The sequence below is a fragment of the Genypterus blacodes genome, unplaced genomic scaffold (genome assembly GCF_046128005.1).
Source record: "Genypterus blacodes isolate CSIRO-AG114 ecotype Tasmania unplaced genomic scaffold, CSIRO-AGI_Gbla_v1 ptg000209l_1, whole genome shotgun sequence".
Classification (NCBI taxonomy): domain Eukaryota; kingdom Metazoa; phylum Chordata; class Actinopteri; order Ophidiiformes; family Ophidiidae; genus Genypterus; species Genypterus blacodes.
The window spans coordinates 388576-412431 of record NW_027467008.1 but is presented as its reverse complement, the minus strand read 5'-3'; the positions used below and the strand labels follow the sequence as shown (position 1 = coordinate 412431).

Sequence of the window (23856 nt, the reverse complement as noted above, 5' to 3'; positions counted from 1 at the left end):
ACCATGAAATAATATTCATCGTAGGTGTCGAAAGGAAGACGTTGTAGACGTTGATATTACATTTATTACATAGGTGTAATACCTATTATTTAGGTATTACACCTATGTAATAAATAATACCTAATTATTTAAAAGGTGTTGTGTTCTCTGTCTTCCTTTTCCATTTATTGGAATTGTCTGAAAAATCATAAGAAGTTACTTCAAACAGAAATCGAAGCTCAAACTCCTCCACATTGTCCCACACTGTGTGTTCTTGCGCCATTCCTGTCTGTTGTAGCTATGACGACAGAGGTCTGACGAACAGGGATTATACGGGCGGGGCTTCGGCGTGTCCTCGTAAGGCTATAAATACCCCTCGCGCCATCACGTAATAGGTTTCACCGAATCGCGCTGAGAAGTCGAGATAGTGACGACAACGACCACAACAAAAACAAAGGTAAACGCGGACTTCGAGATAATTAGTGTTCCTCTAAATGGATTGTCAGTAGTATTCGGATATAAAGTGTTTTGTTTTGGTTTCCAATCGGGGGAAACTTAAAATGTATCTGAACCGAGCGTCAGTATGAGGAAACAGTGCCCGCCTTAGCTCGTTAGCATGTGAGCTAGCCCGCAGGCGCTCTTGAGTCAAAGCTGTTCTTTGGGGAATTCCGCTTATTAAAAAGTAAAATGATATCGCTTTGTCTTCTTTTATGACCTATTAGTTAAAACCGGTGTGGCTTTGAACAGTGAGTTTTTGTGGCCGTGGGAGCCCGTGTGGGAGCTAGCTGGCGCCATTTTGCCCCTTCAATGCTAGTTTCAAATCTACTCGTAAACGACGAGCTGGGAACGTGAGTGTGCGATGCAACATAATGGAGGCGGTGAGGGGGTTTGTTTGGGGGATGAGGAGCTCCGATGGCGCCGGTAAGCGGACGGAGCCCGTATGGTGTCCGCTGAGCGCCACACTGAGCCTGGCGAGCTATGAAAACACGTTTGTCTCCTACACTCTGGGCTGAATAAGAAGAGGACGCTCAGTTTACGTTATTATGTGTTTATAAGACACAGCGATGACGTCCTCCGTGCAGCTGCTTTGCGTTCTCCGCGCGCCGATCCGGTCATCGGCCGCTCTTGGCGCCATCGTGTTGTCTTGAAAGTTTATAAAAGGAGCGCTTGTTCTGATCCTTTTGTTGTTGTGATTGTATCTAGGTGAAGAATGGCTCGTACTAAGCAGACCGCTCGTAAATCTACCGGAGGAAAAGCGCCCAGGAAGCAGCTGGCTACCAAGGCTGCCAGGAAGAGCGCGCCCTCTACAGGCGGAGTGAAGAAGCCGCACAGATACAGGTACAGTGGTTCTCATCACTCTTCTCTGCTGTGATGCTCATCATTGGAGACCAGCAGAATGTTGAGGACTTTCTTCTTCACTCTTTAAGGCCCGGCACCGTCGCCCTGCGAGAGATCCGTCGTTACCAGAAGTCCACTGAGCTGCTGATCAGGAAGCTCCCGTTCCAGCGTCTGGTGAGAGAGATCGCACAGGACTTCAAGACAGATCTGCGCTTCCAGAGTGCAGCCATCGGAGCTCTGCAGGTGAGGAAACAAGAATGTGGTTGGGACACCACTATCCCACCAGCAGCCACCTGCTTGTGTGGCTGGTTTATGAATGCAGAGTGTGTGAGAATCATTTGCGGTGCGAGCGCTTTTGTCGCAACTTCAAAGTCGAGCAACTTTTCAGGGGACTTTCCAAACCCCAGGTAAAGCAGCTCCATAAGAGTGAACTGAAGAGGATTCACTCCAGCAGAGTAAATGTTTATCTGTAATAAACATTGAAAGATTGAGTGTTTATTACAGATATGGGAACTACAGGCTAATAAGTATAACATTGTTTTGTTTTTCTATGAGATTAATATGTGAATTTCTGAGTAAATATTGATCCAGAAGAAACCAAGCTCCTGTTGCCTCAGCAGCGCTGTGTGAGGTGTTAAGTGTGTTAAGTAAACTCACCGTGTGTCCCTCGTTCTCTTTGCAGGAGGCCAGCGAGGCGTACCTGGTGGGGCTCTTTGAGGACACCAACCTGTGTGCCATCCACGCTAAGAGGGTGACCATCATGCCCAAGGACATCCAGCTGGCTCGGCGAATCAGAGGAGAGCGTGCATAAATGATGTGGAGGACATCTTTTTACTGGGTGGGACTGGTTGGGTTGTTTTGTAAATCTGGACTTTTACCAGCATGTGCGGCATGTGTTTGTAGGTTTAGGCATGGTGTGTGATCTTTTTTACTTTCCCTGGATTCTCTGCTTCCTGTTCACTTTAGAATAGAGCGAAATCTGTGCAGTCTGAAAACTCCAATTCTGCTTCTCTCAGGTTTTGTTTATCTTCGATTTCAGAATCTGAACATTAATTAACTCTGTGTGCATGTTTGATCTCTAGTCATGCTGTAAATAAACCTTCCGCTACCTCAGATGATTTCCTCTTTGTCTTTTATTTGATTTACATGGACACTTTACACTTTACAAACAGATGTTGACTTCTCTTAAGGCTTTCATACAGAGACTTCAAGCCGAGCTTAAGCGTAAACACTGTGATCACACTGAGCAGCAACACAGGAGAAGCTGCCTGCATCAGATTCATAAAACCAACCCATCAGGCATGGAGGCAGCAGTAGAATGATCTGATACAAGCCACTCTGATCACAAGATGTACAAAATAAATGAGATTTAAACTTAAAGGGCTGATGAGTGATCAACAGTTCCTTCCTGATCACCAGAAAATAAACTTGCAGCATGTCGAGTTGCAAACAATAAATAAACCAAACTATATACATCTTAAGTCCCCCATGTTAGCTGGACTTGTCCTTGTCCTCTTTGTCGTCCTCTTCATCAGACAGTAAGCCTGGCAGGTGCTCGTACAGATGCTTCTCCAGCTGCAGGTCCAGTTGGGTCTCTGGTCTCAGGGTGCACCACAGCAGGAAGCCGCAGCACAGCAGGCTGAGCGGCAGCACTTTCCACCACGGCCTCTGGAAGTGACTCCCCATGGAGCGCTGCACCTGCCAGGCGCGGTGGCTCCCCCTGCTGGTGGAGAAGCGGATGGGCTCGTTCTTCACCTCTTCATCGCCACTCGGCTTCTTGGACGGCGACCTGGAGCTCAGGGCGAGGAACCTCACACTGCTCACAGTGCTGGGGACAGGGAGACATGACGTCATCAGCTGACACTTCCCGTATGAGCCACAGCTGAAACAAACCTGACTCCTCACTATCAAACTAACTATCAACCTCTTCAGCTGACAGACCAGCGGCTTCAGGAGCGCGGAGGGGTTTCTAATAAAGTCATCCGAGGTCACACACTCACTCCCACACACACATTCTCACTTACACAGACACACACACATTGTAGCAACAATCTCGCTATCTGAATCGCTGCTGCTGAAGTCACCATGGTGATAAACCGATCCTCGTGTGAATGTAAATCTCGTCGTTGAATAACATCCAGCACGCACACACGCACACTCGTCCTCACCTGCAACTCGTCCCGGGCGGAGGGATGAATGTCTCTCTGAGGGCGAAGCGTGATGCTGCGGCGAGGGCTCGACCTGTTCCAGACATGTTGAGCTGCGGCTCATAGCCGAGGAAGAAGATCTGATCTGAATCGGCTAACCGAAGCTCCCCATGATGAGGTCAACCAGAGAAGACGTTGTGCAACTCTAAATGTCTTCCGGGTTGAAACGTTGAACCGGAAATTTGGTGTTAGACGTTCCGCTATGATCACGAGCCCCGAAACACGAGAGCTGCGGTTACACTGATGACAGGAATGTGATGTACTGCAGTCTGCTGACACACACACACACACACACACACACACACACACTTATAATAACATTATAAATATAATAATTAATAAACAACAAAACTTAACTTACCTGCTCGGCTCTCATTTCACTTTTATATACTGGCCTGACCCTGAATATCTATAAGTGTGTGTGTGTGTGTGTGTGTGTGTGTGTGTGTGTGTGTGTGTGTGTGTGTGTGTGTGTGTGTGTGAGATGCAAAGCCACAATGACTCAGACTCACACCAGCAGCAGCTTTTACAAAGTCTTTACTTTTCTCAACAACATGTAAATTGAAGATGAGGTTGCAATTAAAAATTCATTATAAAACACGTTGACTTAAAACCACCGCACCGCACGGCATGTTCCAGAGGAGTTAGAGCAGAGATCAGACACACAGAGGGGCTGGAAGAAGTCTGAAGCACGTAGAGCAACAGGGAGGCTTTGATAGAAGAGAATCATGTTTATATCATACAGATGTTTAACAAGGCAGCACAGACAGTGAGCTCACATTAAGAGGACTCCAGATGTGTGCAGGCTGCAGGTTAGAGTCCCTCCTCTTTCACCAGATACTCTGGCAGGGACTGAAACGTTGTCACGCTCACCGGAACCGCCAGCGCCATGGCAACGGGCGCGTCGGGAAGAGGGGGGCCCTCGCTGGGCGGCGGGGGGGAGGGGAGCGGCTCGGTGTGGATGATGTTCAGCTGGTCGGGGTGCGTGGCCGGCAGCTTCTCCGGGTGCGTCCTTAAGTGCTTGCGCAGGTACGCGGCGAACAGGAAGGCCTTACCGCACTGCTGACAGCTGTGAGGTTTGCTGCTGGAGTGGATCTTCTGGTGTTTGCGCAGTCCGGCCTTGTTGAGGAACCCTTTGCCGCAGCTGCTGCAGATGTGCGGGCGCGGCTTGGCGTGCTGCTTCTCGTGCTCCTGCAGGTCCGCCGGCTGAGCGAACTCGGCCTGGCAGGTTTGGCACACGTGCGAGCCAAGAGGCGGCGCCTTGGCAGCGGTGGAAGGAGCGGAGACGGAGTGAAGACTCTCGTGGGCCTGCACCTCATCCCAGTTTCCAAATGTGGCGTCGCAGTGGGTGCAGGAAAACTGGGGCAGGGTGGTGTGAGCAGGAAACACCGAGCCTGACCCAGTCTCCGGCTCTGCCTGCGCCTCCTGCTGCTGCCGCTGCTGCTGCTGCTGAGATCGTTCAGCCAGGTGAGTTCTCTCGTGTTTCCGCAGGCTTGAGGACACAACAAAAGACTTGAGACACTCTCCACAGGTGAAGGGTCTTTCTCCAGAGTGAACACGCCGATGCTTGTTGAGGCTGGAGCGCTCGGCAAACGACTTGTCACACTCGGTGCAGGAGAAAGGCCTCAGGCCCGTGTGCACCAGCATGTGGCGCCGCAGGTCCCAAGACGCCACGAAGGCCTTGTCACAGCTCTGACACTTATAAGGCCGCTCTCCAGAGTGGACACGCTCGTGCACCGCCAGGTCGGCCGGCTGGCGGAACCTCTTGGAGCATTTGTCGCAGGGATACGGTTTGAAACCTAAGTGGGCTCGCTGGTGCCGACGGAAACTGGAAGGGTCAGAAAACATTTTCCCACACTGCGGGCAGAGGAAGGGCTTCTCCCCAGAGTGTGTGCGGAGGTGAGACTGGTAGGAGGACAGCTGGGTGAAGCCCTTGCCGCACTGCTCGCACTGGTAGGGTTTGCTCTGGGAGTGGATGCGTTGGTGGCAGGCCAGCGAGGAGGAGCGGGAGAAGGCCTTACCGCAGTCTGAGCACAGGTACGGCTTCTCTCCGGTGTGGGAGCGCTCGTGGTTTTTCAGGTCCTTCAGCTCCGTGTAGGTCTTGCCGCACTCGTCGCAGGCGTACGGCCGGTGGCCCTGGTGGTTCCGCCTGTGTTTGCGGAACACAGAGGGGTCGGCGAAGCTTTTCCCGCACTCGGCACAGAAGTAGGGCTTCTCCCCTGTGTGGGAGCGCATGTGCACCTTGAGCTTGGACAGGGTGGGGTAGCTCTTGGAGCACTGGCGGCAGGAGTACGGGCGCTCCCCGCTGTGCTGCGTCATGTGGATCCGCAGGCAGATGGCCTGCATGAAGGCCTTCCCACACTCGGTGCATATGAAGGGCTTCTCCCCCGTGTGAGAGCGGCTGTGGTTGCGCAGCTCCGTGGGCGTCTTGTAGGCTTTGTGGCAGTCGGGACACTGGAAGGGCCGCTGGCTGGAGTGGACGCGCTCGTGCTTCAGCAGCTGAGCCTTGCTGGAGTATTTCTTACTGCACTGTGAACACGCGTGTTCCTGTTGGCTGTCCTTGCCGTGAGCCGCCAGCTTGTGGCTCCGCAGGGCCGAGACGCTGGCGAAGGCCTCCTGGCACGCCGCGCATTTGAAGGACGGGACGCTGTGGACGGACGCAGCTTTCCGAGGCCGGCCTCTGCCTCGCTTCTTTGCAGGAGGATCCTTCGCCACCTCCTCTTCCTCCTCCTGCAGGCTCTCCTCCTCCTGTGCAGGGGCCACGCTTTGCTCGGCCAGAGGCGGAGGAGAGGCCATGTTTATGACCGACCTCAGTCAGGACCTGGGACACAAACAGAGTGAGAGTAAACATCTGACCTTCATCTTCGACTGTGGTGTTTACAGATGATTCTGCTAACATCTGGAAACTAAACAATATCTATGACATCATAGTGAAGTTTGTCCTGAACAAAGCCTTCAGGTGACCCCAAACTATGTTGCTATGGTGACGCACACCAGGGTACAGCCTCGGCCTCTCATCCCACTCCAGTCTGAGGGAGCAGATAGCCTCCTCAAATCTGAACGATTAAAACAACATGACACCTTTTCATGACTTTAAGTGTCAGTTTGTTTTTCTGTGACTTTTCCAGCATTTCCGTGACGTTTGTAATAAATGTGTAAAAACGTAACAGCAGCATCATGAGACTGGAATGAGCCAAAACATGCAGAGCGACGCGTGTGTGTGTGTGTGTATTATCAACACTAATGACAAAATGGCTGGCATTAGGACCTCTAGGACAATAAGCTAACCGCGTTGACACCGGAGGAAGTTGGCGGCACTGAGCCCGGACGGTGACAGACGCGGAGGCTTGTTAACGCGGAGCAGCAGCGGGCCAGACTCGGTCCCGGGATGTGACCCTCCGGGCGGGTAATGTACGCACAGCCTCCCGCTCGCTAGCTTACACATTAGTACCACCAAGTCAAGATGGCTGGCTTTAGGACCGGCTGCACCCGGCTCTCCGCTCGATCCTGTCACCCCCCGGCAGCGTCGCCGCGGTTTTACGGGATGTACCGAGTTCGTTTCGTCTTTGGCAGCTCGCCGCTCCGAGTGTTTCAGGACTAGAAGCATTTCGTACCTGGTTTGGAGGCTTCTACGGCGGCGGCTCCTGCTCTCTGTCACTGTTAGCCGCTGCGAAGATGCTGCTGCGGGTTGGTGAGGGCCGGCGCTAGGACCGCGATGACGACAGCGCTCGGCAAGTCCAGTGTGCAACACTTTAATCAGTAAATTGAGAAAAATAATAAACAATAATACTCACGATTAGTTCCTTTCGTTTACTTAACTTCAGATTAACTGATAATGAGTCACTGTGGAGAGACGGATGGGAGGCTGAAGCGAATATTAGTTACAATGTGTTTAAGTCAAACACAGGGACCGAACTGCGTAGCTACTGAACTAAAATCAGATAAAATGTCCTCCGACAGCGCTGTGGAGTAAAGCGGGAAACAAACTGGATTTGGTGTTTTACTTTAGTGAAATCTTCACTTTCTGGTGACTTAATCCGCTCATTCTCAGTGAATTAGAATATGCTTTAGCCCAGCTAGCTACTTTAGCGGGGAGGCATTTGACTGCTGCACATTTCCTGTTCCCTAGCAACAAGCGCAATGTGGGGAATGAGGATGGAGGAAAGGAGACAAAGTGACAAACGAGCCGAAGCTTTGCGTTAAAACAACACGGGCCGACTAATGAATGAAACCCTGCGCTCACAGCGTTACTGAGCTCCGCTTCGCTGCAGGTTTGTACTCTGACGCGTCTGCTGACGTGGAGGTTCCGCATTAATCGACTTCTAGTCTTTTTGGTGCAATGTTTGTTTAGCTAACCGTGATGATGCTAGCTGGTAGCCGCTAGCATGCTAAGGATAGCGCCCTGTTGTGTAACAGAAACTCTGCCGCATTCGCACTACTCGCTCTTTGTAACGCCGCCATAAAGAGAAGTTCGTTCATTTTGTCTGCATTCGGTAATACCGGAGATATTTGCCCTTTACAGCGACAATACAAACACCAAATGAGGCGGCGCTCCCGGTTTATTGACATAGCTAACAGCTAGCGCGCCGCTACGGATGGTTAGCAAAACAAGCAGCTAGCTGCTGTTAGAGAGCGCAGTGTTTAAGTCTGAATACAGCAGCAATGATCTAACGTCACACTGATAATGAAACAAATCATGTTTGAGATAATCAATATTATGTTCACAGCTGCTTACATTCCTCAATAAGTGTACTCTTACTTAAAGCAATGATGTGTTTGAGGACTATATCTTATTTCCTGTTTTTATTTTAAACTCATCATTATGTCATTTTAGAGAACTTAAAATGTTGCAAGGCTCATTTGTTTAAAGAATTCTATCAAATGACAAATAGATGTGAAAAACTTAACAAACATAACAAGTTTGGACATTTTTAAAGACACTGTCTTCATGTTTACATTCTCCTGTTAAACAAATTTAGTGTTACACTTGAGTATTAGTTCTATATTTGTCAGCTTGGCACCGTATTTACCAAGTAAGCGTCTGACACATTAACTACTCAGTCTGTAGTAACTCTGTAAAGGCCGCAATGAAAGTTTAGTCTGAAGTCACTGAAAAGTTAATGAAAGAATGTGTTCAGTGTGTTTGTGTGTTCTGTCCCCACAGCTCTGGTGTTTCCTCTGGATTCTCCTCTGGACTGTGCAGACTGGTCCTCAGCATCTGTGGAGTGTTTGGGATGACGGGACAGGCGTTCATGTTGGTGGTGATGATGTAATGGCGGTGCCCGAGCCTGGCAGGAGCACAGGTTTCCCTTGCAGACAGTGTGGCTTGGCGTGTTCCAGCATGCCCAGCTTACTAGAACACATGGATACTCACCTGCAGCACCAAGATGGACGCAAATTTAAATGTGATGAATGTGGGCGGGGCTACAGGCACGCCGGCAGCTTGGCCAACCACAAGAAGACGCACGACGTGGGGTCCTTCCAATGTGACGTATGTGGGAAAGAAAACTCTAACGCCCTGGCGCTTAAGAGTCACCTCAGGAGCCACACGTCACAGAAGAAGCACACCTGTGCAGAGTGTGGGAAGGCTTTCCGTCTGGCATCACAACTGGCAACGCATCAGAGGGTTCATTACAGCCGGAGAGCCAAGGAGCAGTGCTACAGGACGGTAGACGGAGACGGCGACACGCACGGACAGGAAAGTGACGAAGAAGACGACGACGATGATGATGATGAAGACGATGAGCCTCATCATCTCTCTGTGCAGACCGCCAGCGTGGGGACGTCTGCAGACGCTCATTCAGCTCAACAGGTCAAGATGGAGGAGGTGTATTATTCAGAAACTGAGACCTCCGACGCAGCAAATCGACCTTTCAAATGTGATTTGTGTGACAAGTCTTACATTCACCACCGGAGCCTGACCAATCACAAGAAGACGCACCAGCTGGGCATGTTTGAGTGCAGCGTGTGTGGCAAAGTGTTCAACAACATGGCCGCTCTCTACAGCCACCAGAGGACTCACAAGAGCAGGAGTGCCGCAGACTCCGGCGCCATGGACGGGAGCTACACGGCTCTCAAACTGGACCAGTTCTCGCCTCAGAGTCGGGATTCTGCCGTCAACTTCTGCCATCTGTGTCAAGTCCTCTTCCCTAATGACGAGGAATTCCAGGATCACATCCAGATGCACAACTCATCATCTGTGTCCTTTGGGCTCCATGATTCCCTGTCTGAGCCTCATAACGCCTCTTATGATAACAGTATTGCTTCTCCCATGTCCAATTTTTATGCTTCTCCTGTAAATAATGTTCAATCAGCTTCATCGTCACTGGATAACCATGGAGGCTTCGATCAGTCACACGAGCAGATGAGGAACAATGCTCCCATCTATTCAGACTGCTCCATGAATCAGATGCCGTCTGGCAGCAACACTCAGGGAGAACCTTCACTCATGGACACACACGTCCTCAACCCTGCCCTGGCACACACACACATGACCGCTAAAGACATGGAGGACGCCTCAGCTGGAGATTCTGAACGTCCCTTCAAGTGTCAAATCTGCGGCAAAAGCTACCGGCACTCCGGCAGCCTCATCAATCACAAGAGGTCCCATCAGGTGGGGATCTACCAGTGCTCCATCTGCAGGAAGAACTACCCTCACCTGGCCGCCCTCAAGAGCCACCTGCGCCTCCACAAGGGCCAGGCCTCCTCCTTCAGCCTCAGCAACGAAGGAGACTGGCTCTCCTCTGAGCCTCTGACCGTGGAACACCAGCAGGGCTGCTTCCCCTCACAGGAGGAAGAAGAGGAGGAGGAGGAGGAGGAGGAGGAAGAGGAAGGGGAAGGGGAGGAGGACCTTCACCCGGTGCCTGGTATGGATCAGGAGAACGGTGCGTATCAGAGTAACGGTGCCATGTTCCACCAGCACTTCAGCCAGGGCTTCACTGAAGACCCGACAGTGCATCTACCTCACAGTGAACACCTGATGCAGAGGCACATGTGTGCCGATTGTGGGGAGACGTTTGCTGACATTGCAGGGATCAAGTCTCACTGCTGCCCCCTGCTGCAGCAGCACGACTCTGCCAGCATGGACTACGGGGCTCACATGGACTTTCAGGGTAGTAACGGTCACTGTGCCGGGGGGAATCCTGCTCACCACTTAGACTTTCACGGCCTAGACGACCAGCAGAGTTATTTTGAGGAGAATTTCCATGAAGAGCTGAGGAAAGGAGATTTAAATAGCAGTGGTGAATGTGCTAATGCTGAGGAAGAGGAGGAGGAGGAGGAAGAGGAGGACGACGGAGATCTGTATCAGTGCTCTGTGTGTGGGAACAGCTACACCAGCATGCGGGCTCTGAGGAGTCACCTCCGCGGACACACACAGTCCCACAGCACGCCGGCAAGCTCAGGGCCTTCATCCATGTCCTCCCATGAAGAGGTGAAGGACGAGGAGTCGGGCGAGATGATGATCTGCAGCACGTGTGGGGAGAGCTTCGCCAACAGGCAGGACCTGATCGCTCATCAGCTGCTACACAACAAGGAGGAGGTTGACGATGTCACGCATCAACACGTCAGCGCCATAGACGGGTCTGTGGGCAAGCAGGAGGAGGAGGAGGCGGTGGACATCATCTGTGGCAGCTGTGGCATCTTCTGCACCAGCTACCATCATCTGGAGAACCACGGCTGCTCGGCTGACAGGAAGGACGAGCCAGCAAACGGAGAAGAAGAAGAAGAAGTGATGAAAGTGAACCGTGCCGCCCAAAAGGAAGACTCCGGTCGCGGCAAAGGAACTGCGGCGACGAACGAAGACCGTCAGTATAAGTGTGAGCAGTGCGGGCGCGCCTACAGACACGCCGGCTCCCTGCTCAACCACAAGAAGTCTCATAAGACCGGAGTGTTCCGCTGCCTCGTCTGCCAGAAACGCTTCTACAACCTGCTGGCTCTGAAGAACCACCAGAGGTCCCACTTTGACATCAAGAGGTGAGGCACACACACACATGTTTAAACATCACCGTAACTACAGGATGCCCACTAAACTTTCCATTCAAATCAACGTGTGTGTGTGTGTGTGTGTGTGTGTGTGTGTGTGTGTGTGTGTGTGTGTGTGTGTGTGTGTGTGTGTGTGTGTGTGTGTGTGTGTGTGTGTGTGTGTGTGTGTGTGTGTGTGTGTGTGTGTGTGTGTGTGTGTGTGTGTGTGTGTGTGTGTGTGTGTGTGGCAGCTGGACTTCATGCTGCTCTAATTTCCTCTCACACACTCGTATTGTGATGATTTTCCCTCCTTCAGGGGAAACAGTGAATGTCTCTATGAATGAGAGAGCGTCTCTAAGCTCCGCTCTGTGAGTCGCTCTGTGCTTTGTGCTGCTGATGTGTTTTGTCATCCAGCGTCTGCTCCTGGTTTGTCCTCATGGTTTGTCTCTCTCGTCTCTCTGCTCTCTCTCGTCTCCTCCTGCAGGCACACTTGCCACGAGTGTGGAAAGGCCTTCAAGATCCAGAAGCAGCTGTTGAACCACCTCAGGAGGCACAAAGAGAACCAGGACAAGATCCAGGAGCTCAACAGTCAGATCCAGGCCCTGATGCAGATGAACGGGACCAGAGCGGAGGGAGGGACGTCGCCGGGTCGGAGCGTGGCGTCCGTCAGGCGGCGCAGACGAGCCTCAGAAAGGAAAACGGGTCTGACGGATTCCCAGACCGAGTCCCCGGTGAAATCGGACGACGGAGGCGACCCCCGACCTTTTGCCTGTGACCAGTGCGGGCGTACCTATCGCCACGCGGGAAGTCTGGTCAACCACAGGAAGTCCCATAAGACGGGTGAATATTACTGCTCGGTGTGTAACAACACGTACTCCAACCAGCTGGCACTCAAGAACCACTTACGCACACACTTCTCCTATAAGAAGCACTGCTGTCTGAACTGTGGGAAAGGCTTCAGGGGGAAGAAGCAGCTGCTGGCTCACTCCTGCTCCGAGCCCAGGAGGGAGGCAGGAGGCAGGAGGGCCCTCAAGGCCAAAGCCTTCAAGTGTAAAGAATGCAAGCAGGCCTTCCCCTCCCTGGACCAGCTGAGAGGACACACATGCGACGGCGCCTCCAGCAGCAGCAGCGACACGCAGGCCAACGCGTCTCCGGGCAAAGAGGAGCGACCGTTCACCTGCAACATATGCAACCGCAGCTATCGCCACGCCGGCAGCCTGCTCAACCACAAGAACACCCACAAGACGGGACACTTCAGCTGCACCTTCTGCTCCAAGCCCTTCACCAACCCCATGGCTCTGCGCAACCACACACGCATCCACACGCAGAAGAAGAAGTACGCCTGCGGCACGTGCGGGAAAGCTTTCCGCCTGGCCAGCATCCTGCACAACCATCAGAAGATCCACAGCCGCGCCGCCGGACACTTCAGCTGCCCGGACTGCGGCAAGACCTTCCAGGGCCGCTCGGGCCTGAAGAGGCACCGCTGCCCCCGGGGCCAGGAGGAGTCCAGAGCTGCCGTCCCTCAGGCAGAGCGGCCAGACAAGTGCTTCATGTGAGTTACTGTCCCGTCCGTCATGAGCTCAGTGTGTAAGTCGTGTTCCATCTCACATGTATGACACACACGTGTTTAGTGAATCCTCTTCATATTGAGTCATTTCTAACTGTGATGTTAGGGACTGATGATGATGATGATGATGATGATGATGATGATGATGATGATGATGCTGACCGTGTCCCCGCTGCAGGTGCGACCTGTGCGGGCGCTCCTACCGCCACGCCGGCTCTCTGCTCAACCATAAAAAGACGCACTCGGAGAGCCTCCACCACTGTACCTTGTGTCTGCAGACCTTTCCTGACCCTCTCACCCTACAGATCCACTCACAAATGAGGCGCCACTGCTGTCCCGAGTGCGGCAAGACCTTCTGTCTGGTGTCTCACCTGCAGAGCCACATGGAGGTGCACGCCAAGGACCGCTCTGTGGCCTGCGCCGTCTGCCAGCAGAGCTTTTCCAACGCCTCCAGCTACCAGCAGCACCAGGAGACGCACCACCGGGCTCAGGGCCGGTATTGCCGAGGAGAGCAGGAACCTACGGGCGCCGACCTCTGCTGGGACTCAGGGATCAGCCAGACCGGGAGGGGGGGCGGGATCCCCAAACGGGTCCCGCCGCCTCTGTCCCACATGCCAAGTAGAATCTCAAGCCCGCAGGAGAACGAGGAGGAAGAGGAGGAGGAGGACGGCGCGGGCGCGGAGGAGAAGAGTCACGTGTGCGACCACTGCGGCCGCACGTACCGACACGCCGGCTCGCTGCTCAACCACAAGAACAGCCACAAGACCGGATCGTTCTTCTGCTCCGTCTGCCAGAAGGAGTTCAGCAACCTCATGGCCCTGAAGAACCACCGCCGCATCCACACGGAGCCCAAACGCTACCAGTGCCTGGAGTGTGGGAAGGCGTTCCGCGTGTCCACGCAGCTCATCTGCCACCGGAGGATCCACACCAAAGAGAAGCCCTTCGCCTGCCTGCTGTGCGACAAGACCTTCTCCAGCAAGTCCAACCTGCGGCACCACCAGAAGATGCACCAGAGCGCCCAGGGCTACGGCCCCTCCTTCAGCGTGGACGCCGACGCCTTCATGGACCTGGACATGGGCTCCTTCCTCTGAGGCCGGACCCGGCGGGCGGGCGAGCGGCGAGGACCCGGCGTCCTCCTCCCTCGTGTGTCCCTCTGTGCGTAAGTGTAAAGAAATGCTCCCCGGACTGAAGACAGAAGGTGGGTTTGATGTGGGGCACATGTCTGGCGTGCGACGATACCTCCACAGCAGATGGTGACGTTGTTGCCGAGTCTCCCTGGGGTTTATTAGCGTCTGTGTTTAATAAGGACGGAATGTTTCCACCGTCACACAGCGACAGAGAGGCTCAGTCCACAAACACAAACAACCAAAGGCAACAACACAGCAACAGCCCCCATCCATCAGAGGACACGAGGACGTGTTAGATCGTCCCCTCTCTCTCTCTCTCTCTCTCTCTCTCTCTCTCTCCCCCTCTCTCCCCCCCCCCCTCTCTCGCCCCAGTATGTGTTCAGTGCCTCTGTAAGATCCTTAGACCAGAATATATACAGCCTGTGTTTATCTCTCTCTCTCTCTCGCTCTCTCACACACACACACACACACACAGTCTAATACCTCTGGGTTCATCAGTCACTTTGGTCGTCCTGCTCGTCCTCTGGCGTCCCCGTGGCGTCGTGACGTCGTCTGCTGATAATGGATGTATTTAATAATTTATTCCTCTTATCACTTTTTATCCTACCTGCATATTTTAATAGGAAAACCTTTCTATGAATGTTGTATAAAGACTAAACTGAAACGTCTAAACTCGTGTAGCCTTTAAGGAACTTCATGGGCCGCTTTGTAATTCCACATCTCTCAGTGAAAAACGGGCAGGAACGATGATGATGATGATGGGAGGAGCTTCATCGTCAGCACTCAGGGCTCAACCTGACGGGAGAAGGATGGACTCACCTGAGCATGACGTCACCTGTGCCATGTCCCCACACCTGTCTGTCTGTCTGACTGTGCTCTGACGTCTGCGTCGTAGCTCCCCACACACACACACACGCACGCACACACACACACACTGCATGCTGTCAGAAGCCAGAGTTCTATGAAGTGCCAGTGCCTCACATGTAACGTGACTGTAGCAGCTGTTAACATGTGAACATACATGTACCTCCTCCTCTTCCTCCTCTTCCTCCTCCTGACTCATGGACGCTCACCTGACTGACCCTGCAGATGTTACGCAATATTATTTACCTCCTCAACCGCTCACCATGTTTACACACACACGCACAAAGTGTGTGTGAGGAATTGTACTTGTCGCCTTAATGGCAGTGTAACTGAAGTCCTAAGGTGTGTAACCATGGTGACGTGTTGAGTTCCCATCAGACGCTCTAGATTATTCAAACAGCAGATGAATCCTTTTGTATATTTATCAAACACCATTTATGGCCAAAAAGCACAAGTATTACTACACACACACACACCGACAGCAGAAGTGTGTGTGTGTGTGTGTCCTCACTGTCCGACTACATTAACTACTTAACCTTTTGTGGAGAAAAAAAAAAAGAAGAAAATGTGCAATTGTTGACTTTTTGTTGGGTGTGGTTGTGATCCTGATCCCGTTTGCCAAGTTGTTAGTCGTTCCCTCGTGGTTCCCTAAGGTTCCCTCGCTCGGTCAGCGCAGTAATGAAGGACTGAGAGGGGAACGCTCGGCCTCCGACGTGTTAGAGGCTCAGATTCTATTTTCTTTATGCCTTATGTGTTACATTTCATATAACGGAGTATAAGCGGCACTGGTCAGACGTATGAAATACCTCATGAAGCCCCGCCTACCTACAGAGTACTAAACGCCTCACGCAGCCCGCCGTAGAGAGACACTGTAACCGCTCTAGCGTAGAGCAGCAGCAGATCTAGAGACTGAACCTCCATCTGTTTGCTTCACTTTTGTTTCTCTGCCATCTTCTCACTTCTGTATTTGCACATTGGGACGGGAAGTCTAGAATAGAAACCAGGACGTGGAGAGAAGGCGGTTAAGTTCTCTCTCTGACCTCTGACCTCCTCCTGACAGTGACCCCAGACCCCCCACCCCCGGTACGTTCTGTGTTCCCTGGTCGGGCCTCACTAGTTGAGCTGAAGGTCTTTAGGCGATGATGGAGGCGTCGGTTAGTTTGCAGGTCGTAGTATTTAAAGCAATATGCTGATAGTGCATGAATCAAACGCACCTCATCTGATCCGACATCCCATACCGTCTAAAGCAACAGAACGAACGAACCAACTTGCGCTTTGATTAGGATTTATCTGGTTGCTATGGTAACTGTAAGATGTTCTTCATTTTGAATGGTTTCTTCACCTGTGGCACTTAAAGCTTCACTCCTCTGGGTGTTGGTGGTAAACTTTCACACTTTGGTCGCATCTCTGTACATTTATCCTCCGGGGGGCAAAACTCCTAGATTAGCTATTGTGTAATTAAAGCCTATATCACACACACACACACACACACACACACTCTGACTTACTGACTTTCTAGTGCTCAGACACACATCAGCTCGATATTTAAGTCATATTTATAGAATTATTTTGTCACTCTGAAATGTTGATTTTTACTTCTTTGTTAGATCGTAGATTAGAATATAAGCAAAATTACTGGAAATAAAGTTCATTGAAATTAACTAATTGCCTTTCCTTTTCTTAAACAAAAAGTCTCAGTCTGGAAGCTTTCATTAGAATCGTCGATTTTATTGTGAAAATACATTTGCTACATATAAAGCAGTTTAATGAAGAAGAAGAAGAAGAACACAGCGCGAGAAACGACGCAGGAAGTAGCGTCAGTGCAACTTCACTGAGACAAAGAGTCGGAATGAAACACAAACATGGCGACAAACTAATAAATAAGAAACGGTCAAAGTAATAATGAGTCATTTATGTGACCCGGAAGTTGTGCTGCTGAAGGTCAAACTGCCATCAACTACATGACCCCGCCCCCTCCCGGAGCGTTACCCTGACAACAGGACGCATAGACGTGAAACAGATGGATGATTGGAGAGCAGACTGGAGTCCAACATGACAGGAGGAGCTCCGTCAGTCAGCTGGCTCGCGTTTCCATGGCCACAGTGACTTTAATGACGTCACTGGACCAGGTTGACATTAAGGCAAAAAAGGCACATTGGCTGATTCGGACGCTGTATTCACACCTGAAGCACTCGGGACCGAAACAACCGGGTCGTTTGCTTTGAGAACGGAACCGATCGCGCGCACACACACACACACACTAGACGAAGAGTTTACTGATAATCAATCTATATATGATCAAGCTCACCTGACGCGTCTGCAGAGGAGGTGAACACGCGGCTGTCCTTCCTCTTCCTCCTCTTCCCCACAGCTGACTGACGCATCATCACGCTGCTGCGGCCACATTACACACTTTAGTTTGGGTTTTTGTCCGGAAGTTTTTCCAGGTGAGGGGTTCACTTCCTGCTCCTTTCCGACCAATCACAGGACAGTTTGCAAGTCTCGCTCTTGGACCGGATCAAAGCCAATCAACCACAGGTGTGAATACAGCCAGAGGTGAGGCACAGCAGGGAGAGAGAGGTCCTGGGTTTGAATCCCATCTGCCCCAGTTTGCATCTAAACACATAAGATTATTGCTCCAGCCTTTGCCCCTGAGCAAGGCACTGGACTGTAGACCTGGAATGTCCCTATAAGGACGTATAAAGTTCTATTATTCCCTCCATCTGTCACCCATCTGAAATGGTTCTACTGGTCAGACTCAGCTATTCCCTTTTACATCCCAACATTCCTACATCGCCACATTCCCACATCCACTTAGCACTTTTTGGAATGTGAAGTGTTTGAAACATCCTGACGTGTGAGTTCTGCTGCCCCGATGAGGCGCGAGGGATCATTACGCCCTCACGTTAGAACACAAACAATAAGACAATAAGGTAAATAAGCTATCGAGGCTCTGCTGAGGTCGCGGCCCAGCAGGGAACAGTGCAGGAGATCAGTTCAGTCCCTTAAACAGCTGAGAGTGTCACTGGATCAGGCTCGTCCCAGGAAGGAGGTACTGGCAGGAGGATCAGCTCTATACTTAGACTAATTAGCTACATTCAAACGGCCCCGATGTGCCTGACAGTGTGTCTGTGCTGTGGACCCGTCTGACCCCCCGCTGACCAGCAGGGGGCCGGACCGCAGCCCAGCAGGCCCAGAGCTGCGTTACATTCACTGGAGTCCTGCTGCTCCGGACAACATTCGCCTCTAAAGTACGACTACAGAGTTCCTCCCAAAATAAAATGTCAGATAATTGTAATATAAGAATCTAAGGAATGATTAAGTCACAAGTATAAAGTCTCTAATCTCTAATCTCCTACAGGCTGCTGGGTCAGGGTTGTTGCATTCACAGCTGGATTTGGCAACTGTACTTAAACGTTACGCCGCCCGTGAGACCTGAGGGCGTCTCCACACTGAACAGGAGAATAAATAAGACGGGTCCGGTTCTACTGATGGGTCCGGTTCTGCTGGAAGGGTCCGGTTCTGCTAGAAAGGTCCGGTTCTGCTGGAAGGTCACCCTGTGGTCAGAGTTCAGTTCATGGGTCAGAGGTTAGTCCGGCTCGGCACCAGTCGCCTCATGGCTTCGGTCACATCTGTTTCCAGAGGATGATGAGGCTGCGGAAACCAAGGCAACCGTTTAATTTTCCATTATTTAGATGATTCAAAGTGAAGAGATGTAACTTTGTTTGTTTGTTTGTACTTACTGGATTGTTTAAGCTTGATAAAGTGGCCCGGCTGTTTCTTCAATGGGTTCTGTAATGAAAGCATCTGTTCCATTAATCTTCCATGATCACATCAGATTAAAGCCAAATGTTCATACTGGGGGACATTCTCTGTCACCATGACGACAGTTGAATCTTCCCCTGTGGCCCTGTTTCTTTGTCAGTCGGATTGGGAGGCCTGCAGGCTTCTCCGCTCACAAAGGCAGAGAGCAGCTTATTGTTCTGGTCACCCGAGCCGACTCGGGTCAGACTGCAGCTCGGAGCCGGAGGAGAAACTCTCCTGTGTGACCGTGACCCCGACTCGCCTGACGAGTCAAAGTCTAAAGCCTAACTACGCCTGAGTAGTCACGACAGATCCTCACCACGCAGCGGTCGCTTCTGGTATTTGCGTCGATGCACCATCACCCCGATGATCAAGGCGGCGCCGACCAGCACCACGGCCAGAACGGAGAAACTGGTGATGGCCGCCAGCTTCCACACGTCAGAGGACTCGTCTTCGTACATGCCTGAGGAGAAATGGCAACACACACTCAGCTGCAAGTCATCACCGTGAGTCAGAGCTGTTATCATCATCACCGATCCAGAGGAGGAGCCGGTCTCAGCTTCTTACACGTGTTGCAGGACGGCGTCTTGGGATACTGCTTACATGACGCACACGGCACGCAGATGTCCAGGTCCGAATTCCAGAAGTCTGAGCTGCGACACTGACCTGCACACACACACACACACACGCACACACACGTAAGTCTGGATCTGATCTGAGGAAGGAGATCCGCCTGAGCAGAGGAGTGTTTATGTGAGCGGCCCCAGAGCGACACAGAGCGCCTCCGGAGACACACAGAGGAGAGGCGACGCCCAGCAGGCACTCCTCAGGGACGAAGATGCATGAAGAAGATACAGAACACACGAAGAAGAAGAAGAAGATGAGGTCACACACAACCAAGCAGTTAAGCTACAGAAAATGCAAATATTGAAAACAAAACTTCCACCACTTTCTGAATAAAAAAAAGTGTGACTCACACGTACGTACACACTCACACACTCATACGCTCACACACTCACACACGTGTGGCGAGAAACTTTGCATGTTTCTTCTTCTGCTTCTAAAATGAAAGTGGGAAATTCCTTTTGGTTTTGACAGCTGCTACAGCGGAACGTCACAGATTCACTCAGAGTAATGTGCACACACACTCACACACTCTCACACACACAGGCCTCATTCTGCCCAGTGTGTGTGTGTGTATGTGTGTGTGTGTGAGGGGCAGGATGTGTTTTCACAAAGTGCTTCCTGTGAATTGTTTGTGTGTCGGTGTACGTGTGCGACTTCCAGAGAATAAACAAGCGTGTGACTGTAAGTGTGTGTGTGTGTGTGTGTGTGTGTGTGTGTGTGTGAGAAGCCGCAGCTGTGAGCTTTTTGAGCGAACGTCACAATGGAGACCTTCATATCTGCACACAGCAGCCAGACAGCAGAACAATGAGGCCGAGCACACGCCACCACACCATCAGGAAGGAATTGGACTAAAGCTCCGTCGTCACAGCGCCACCATCAGGCCGACCCACGCTCCAGTTTACTGCATGAGGTCACGTGGTCACATGGTCACCAGGTCCCAGTGAGCCACAGACACTCTGAGCTGTCAGGACCTTCCTCTCCGGCCTGGTCCAGATGTTCTACATGTAACATTCTGTGACAAGGAAGAACTCACTCTGTGCAAAGGGGCGTGGCCTGTAGGCATGGTTACAACACAGAATCTAGGAGAGGAAAACAATCTGATTCTGTTACTAAATCTATAAAAAAAGCTAAAAGGCCGAGTAACGTCCAACCTGCCCACTCACACACACACACACACACACACACACACACACACACACACACACATCAGATGGGTCCACACCTAACATGTTCCACCCTCTGAACATGTAAAGTGGAGGCAGACATGATAAGTGACAAACGTTCGGCCTCAGAAGCTAAAGATAAAGCGCCGCTCTTCCTCGTTGGGTGGATTTGTGTTTGCTGTTCCTGCTGCGTGACGAAGAGCGCCTGAACGTAGCCGGTCCCCTAATCCCGCACACCATGATTCACTTTGTACGTCAGAGGCACGAGGTCGCCGTGCGGCCTTCATCTGAACGGGAACATGTCAGCCGTGTTATCAGGTCTGGAGCAGGAACACGGCTGGAATGTGCTAAAGCTTCCTGGACGTTTCCATGGTGACCTTTACCACCATTTGCATGCGGTGATGTCACTCACCAAAGGGCTCAAGCTGTGGAGCGGTTCGTCCTTTGGTACGAGCGTGTTACAGGTCAGACAAGCTGACCTCACACCCACACGAGTCTTATAGTCTAGTCGAGTCTCGACTTGTTTGAGAGGTCAACAGGACACGGACAGGAAGTGGAGCTCGGCTGTGGCCTGAGCTTGACCCCTGTCCAAACCCAAACCAAGTCTGAGGAGCAGGAAGAACAAACACACACGCAGGAGAGCCAAGTGTTTGTGGTTGTGGACTTTAAATGACCTTTCACCCCCGAGGTCACGCCGCTTCATCACACACTCACGACTCAGCGGTGAACATGGAGAGGAAGAGGTTAACACAGAGGAGGAAGAGAGCGCTCATGTTTGTGCTCTTGGGTGGGGGATGCTGGAGTCTGTCATCAGTCAGGAGGGTGTGTGTGTGTGTGTGTGTGTGTCTCTGTGTGAGTGGGGAGGGGGACAGCTGAGGTCCAGATGTCTCCGCTTGCGCAAAACTCTCTCTCCTCAGATTCTACGAGGCCCCAGGTGAAACATTTCTAACTTCTTCTTCTTCCATTTAGTCGGCAGTTAAATTGATAAGTGAGGGGAGAAACCCGGCCCATCTGATTAGTCACCATCACGTCACCATCACGTCCATGTTCCTGCAGAAACCTGATCCCAGACCCCCACCGCCCCGGGTCCAAACACAGTCAACAACTCACACTGCCATGGCAACCGCGACACACTTTCTACAAAATGGACCCGAGACCAGAAATGGACCCGACCCCCCCTTACATGAAGCCTGTCCCCTCTACCCGGGGGGGACAGGAGGGACGGATGGACGGATGAGGTGAAATCAGGAGATCGGAATGCGGAACCGGTGAGAGAGAGAGAGAGAGAGAGAGAGAGAGAGAGAGAGAGAGAGAGAGAGAGAGAGAGAGAGAGAGAGAGAGAGAGAGAGAGAGAGAGAGAGAGAGAGAGAGATTGGGACGCGTCTGGATGAAGGAAGCGTCCAGAATGTGACGCCTCCATGTTCATGTTCAGGAGAAACACGCAGAAACAAACACACACTCTCTCTCTCACACACACACTCACATCAGCTGATCGACACTTTAACGGTGTCCGATCTCTCATAACAAAAAGAAAACGTTTGATTTGTACTCACTTTTCTGCGCGTTGACGCCGTAGAAGTGACTGAGCGCCGCCAGAAGGAGTCCGCAGGCGGCGCAGAGGCTGTGAGGAGCCATGGTGTGTGTGTGTGTGTGTGTGCGTGTGTGTGTGTGTGTCTCCGCTGTCTCTGCGCCCGCTGAAGTTCCTCCGCCGCTCGGCCCTCCAGCCGTGTGGCTCCGCTCTGGATGCTGTGTGTGTCGGCGCTGTGCAGTGAGTCACCCGGTGGAGCCGCTCCGTTATAAACCGCGCACACACCCACGCGAGCCGATGACTCACTTCCGATGGACCGATCGGAGCTGCGCGCACTCGGGACCCGCAGGAAACTCCGAGACGCGACTCTAACTAGTCAGCTCCGAGTCGGACTGGATGTTGTGTGGATGTGAGTCGTTCTTCTAAAGCCGCACATTTGGTGTTTTCACGCGGCCACGCCCTTTACGTGACTGTTTTCTCTTCTTCTTCGCGTGTTTCCCTGCAGCGGAGGCTCTGTGTCGTCTGGAGTTAATAGTGTTCTCATTGTTATTACCACGCCTGCACACGTCACCGGGCCGGCCTGCCAAGAAACACACGGCGCACTGGCGAGAGTCTGGGTCCCATACACACACACTGAGAGGGGAACACACACACACACACAGAGAGAGGGGAACACACACACATAGGGAGGAACACGCAAACACAAACACACACACACAGAGGAACACACAGCAGGAGGTGAGTCTTGTATTTGTGTTTGTGTGTGTAGAGGAGTTTGGCTCAGAGTGTTGAGGCTCCATGATGGTGGAGGAGCTGCTGCTCCCTGACAGGCGGCTCTTCAGTGTGTTTGGGTGGAGCCGCCAGCAAGAATGCAGAATCACAGCCAGGGGACGAAACCTCTGGCCCCCACGCTCAGCGGCACGGACCCTCTCTCTCTCTCTCTCTCTCTGGGGCCTGAACCCTCTCTCTCTGCCCTTCTGTATTCAGGTTGTAAGCTCTCTCTCTCTCTCTCTCTCTCTCAGCATGGAGCCGTTTCCTCAGTGTTTCAGTGAAGTTGGACTCTCTCTCTCTCTCTCTCTAGGGCCTGGACCTGGACCCTCTCTCCCTGGGGCCTGAACCCTCTCTCCCTCTCTCTCTGCCCTTCTGTATTCAGGTTGTGAGTCCTCTCTCCCTCCCTCCCTCCCTCCCTCTCTATCTCTCTATCTCTCTCTGTCTCTCCCCCTCTGTCTCTGTCTCTGTCTCTCTCTCTGGGGCCTGAACCTGGACCCTCTCTCTCTCTCTCTCTCTCTCTCAGCATGGAGCCGTTTCCTCAGTGTTTGAGTGAAGCTGGCCGCTCTCTCAGATAAACCTCTCTCTGGTTCCTGATCCCTTTTTTCTTCCCACATTATCTTCCCTCTTTTTTTCCCTGCAGCTTGGAACTTTCTGCTCGGTGTGAACCCGCCTTTCCCACAAGCGCTAACGTCAACCAGACGCTGAGCGAAGCCCCCGGTAAACACCGAGCGCTCTCATTGGCTCATTAGGCCGGGGCCAGATGTTTTTCTCCTCCTCTGTCATGTGTAACCTTTAGGAGGAGGACCTGGAGCGCCTCGGCCCACTAAGGACGCACACATGAGCTCAATTTCCACCCAGTGAGTTCATCAGTAATGAGGCACTATAAGCTGCAGATGTTGTGTCAAACTCTCCGGCAGCA

The 23856-nt window shown here is 52.0% G+C and overlaps 5 protein-coding genes across 8 annotated transcripts; 2 read left to right on the top strand and 3 right to left on the bottom strand.

Annotated features, from left to right (window-relative positions):
* Positions 1–306: 306 nt before the first annotated feature.
* h3f3d (H3 histone, family 3D) lies at positions 307–2430 on the top strand. Its single transcript, XM_076169690.1, has 4 exons — positions 307–436; positions 1183–1317; positions 1407–1560; positions 2000–2430. The coding sequence occupies exons 2-4, from the start codon at positions 1190–1192 to the stop codon at positions 2126–2128; spliced, it is 411 nt and encodes a 136-aa protein (XP_076025805.1). The 5' UTR covers positions 307–436; positions 1183–1189; the 3' UTR covers positions 2129–2430.
* Positions 2431–2435: 5 nt separating this feature from the next.
* Positions 2436–3686, bottom strand: uqcc4 (ubiquinol-cytochrome c reductase complex assembly factor 4). Its single transcript, XM_076169689.1, has 2 exons — positions 3486–3686; positions 2436–3145 (listed from the first exon to the last, which is right to left on the bottom strand). Exons 1-2 carry the CDS (start codon positions 3569–3571, stop codon positions 2809–2811), a joined length of 423 nt encoding a protein of 140 aa, XP_076025804.1. The 5' UTR covers positions 3572–3686; the 3' UTR covers positions 2436–2808.
* Positions 3687–4051: 365 nt separating this feature from the next.
* Positions 4052–7587, bottom strand: znf668 (zinc finger protein 668). The gene is made up of 2 exons (XM_076169699.1): positions 7139–7587; positions 4052–6345 (listed from the first exon to the last, which is right to left on the bottom strand). Exon 2 carries the CDS (start codon positions 6318–6320, stop codon positions 4338–4340), a length of 1983 nt encoding a protein of 660 aa, XP_076025814.1. The 5' UTR covers positions 6321–6345; positions 7139–7587; the 3' UTR covers positions 4052–4337.
* Positions 6797–16705, top strand: znf646 (zinc finger protein 646). Of its 4 annotated transcripts, none has more exons than XM_076169695.1 (4): positions 6797–6930; positions 8689–11498; positions 11971–13038; positions 13232–16705. In XM_076169695.1, the coding sequence occupies exons 2-4, from the start codon at positions 8797–8799 to the stop codon at positions 14142–14144; spliced, it is 4683 nt and encodes a 1560-aa protein (XP_076025810.1). In that variant the 5' UTR covers positions 6797–6930; positions 8689–8796; the 3' UTR covers positions 14145–16705. The 4 variants fall into 4 exon arrangements, with proteins under 4 accessions (XP_076025810.1, XP_076025809.1, XP_076025808.1 ...); XM_076169694.1 differs by having other exon boundaries at positions 6797–6935; XM_076169693.1 differs by lacking the exon at positions 6797–6930 and adding an exon at positions 7516–7795.
* Positions 16706–16751: 46 nt separating this feature from the next.
* LOC143015648 (tumor necrosis factor receptor superfamily member 12A) lies at positions 16752–22749 on the bottom strand. The gene is made up of 5 exons (XM_076169700.1): positions 22192–22749; positions 19416–19514; positions 19168–19311; positions 18788–18836; positions 16752–18698 (listed from the first exon to the last, which is right to left on the bottom strand). The coding sequence occupies exons 1-4, from the start codon at positions 22271–22273 to the stop codon at positions 18796–18798; spliced, it is 366 nt and encodes a 121-aa protein (XP_076025815.1). The 5' UTR covers positions 22274–22749; the 3' UTR covers positions 16752–18698; positions 18788–18795.
* Between the last annotated feature and the right edge of the window lie 1107 nt (positions 22750–23856).

What these genes read in the sequence shown, in the direction of transcription:
- h3f3d (XM_076169690.1), top strand. Translation starts at nt 1,190, where the DNA reads ATGGCTCGTACTAAGCAGACCGCTCGTAAATCTACCGGAGGAAAAGCG. An exon ending in AAGAAGCCGCACAGATACAG is followed by an intron (nt 1,318 to 1,406) that starts GTACAGTGGTTC and finishes TCACTCTTTAAG; the next exon opens with GCCCGGCACCGTCGCCCTGC. An exon ending in CAGCCATCGGAGCTCTGCAG is followed by an intron (nt 1,561 to 1,999) that starts GTGAGGAAACAA and finishes TTCTCTTTGCAG; the next exon opens with GAGGCCAGCGAGGCGTACCT.
- uqcc4 (XM_076169689.1), bottom strand. Translation starts at nt 3,571, where the DNA reads ATGTCTGGAACAGGTCGAGCCCTCGCCGCAGCATCACGCTTCGCCCTC. An exon ending in CCGCCCGGGACGAGTTGCAG is followed by an intron (nt 3,146 to 3,485) that starts GTGAGGACGAGT and finishes CCCTGTCCCCAG; the next exon opens with CACTGTGAGCAGTGTGAGGT.
- znf668 (XM_076169699.1), bottom strand. Translation starts at nt 6,320, where the DNA reads ATGGCCTCTCCTCCGCCTCTGGCCGAGCAAAGCGTGGCCCCTGCACAG.
- znf646 (XM_076169695.1), top strand. Translation starts at nt 8,797, where the DNA reads ATGGCGGTGCCCGAGCCTGGCAGGAGCACAGGTTTCCCTTGCAGACAG. An exon ending in TCCCACTTTGACATCAAGAG is followed by an intron (nt 11,499 to 11,970) that starts GTGAGGCACACA and finishes CTCCTCCTGCAG; the next exon opens with GCACACTTGCCACGAGTGTG. An exon ending in CGGCCAGACAAGTGCTTCAT is followed by an intron (nt 13,039 to 13,231) that starts GTGAGTTACTGT and finishes TCCCCGCTGCAG; the next exon opens with GTGCGACCTGTGCGGGCGCT.
- LOC143015648 (XM_076169700.1), bottom strand. Translation starts at nt 22,273, where the DNA reads ATGGCTCCTCACAGCCTCTGCGCCGCCTGCGGACTCCTTCTGGCGGCG. An exon ending in CGGCGTCAACGCGCAGAAAA is followed by an intron (nt 19,515 to 22,191) that starts GTGAGTACAAAT and finishes GTGTGTGTGCAG; the next exon opens with GTCAGTGTCGCAGCTCAGAC. An exon ending in GACGCCGTCCTGCAACACGT is followed by an intron (nt 19,312 to 19,415) that starts GTAAGAAGCTGA and finishes ATTTCTCCTCAG; the next exon opens with GCATGTACGAAGACGAGTCC.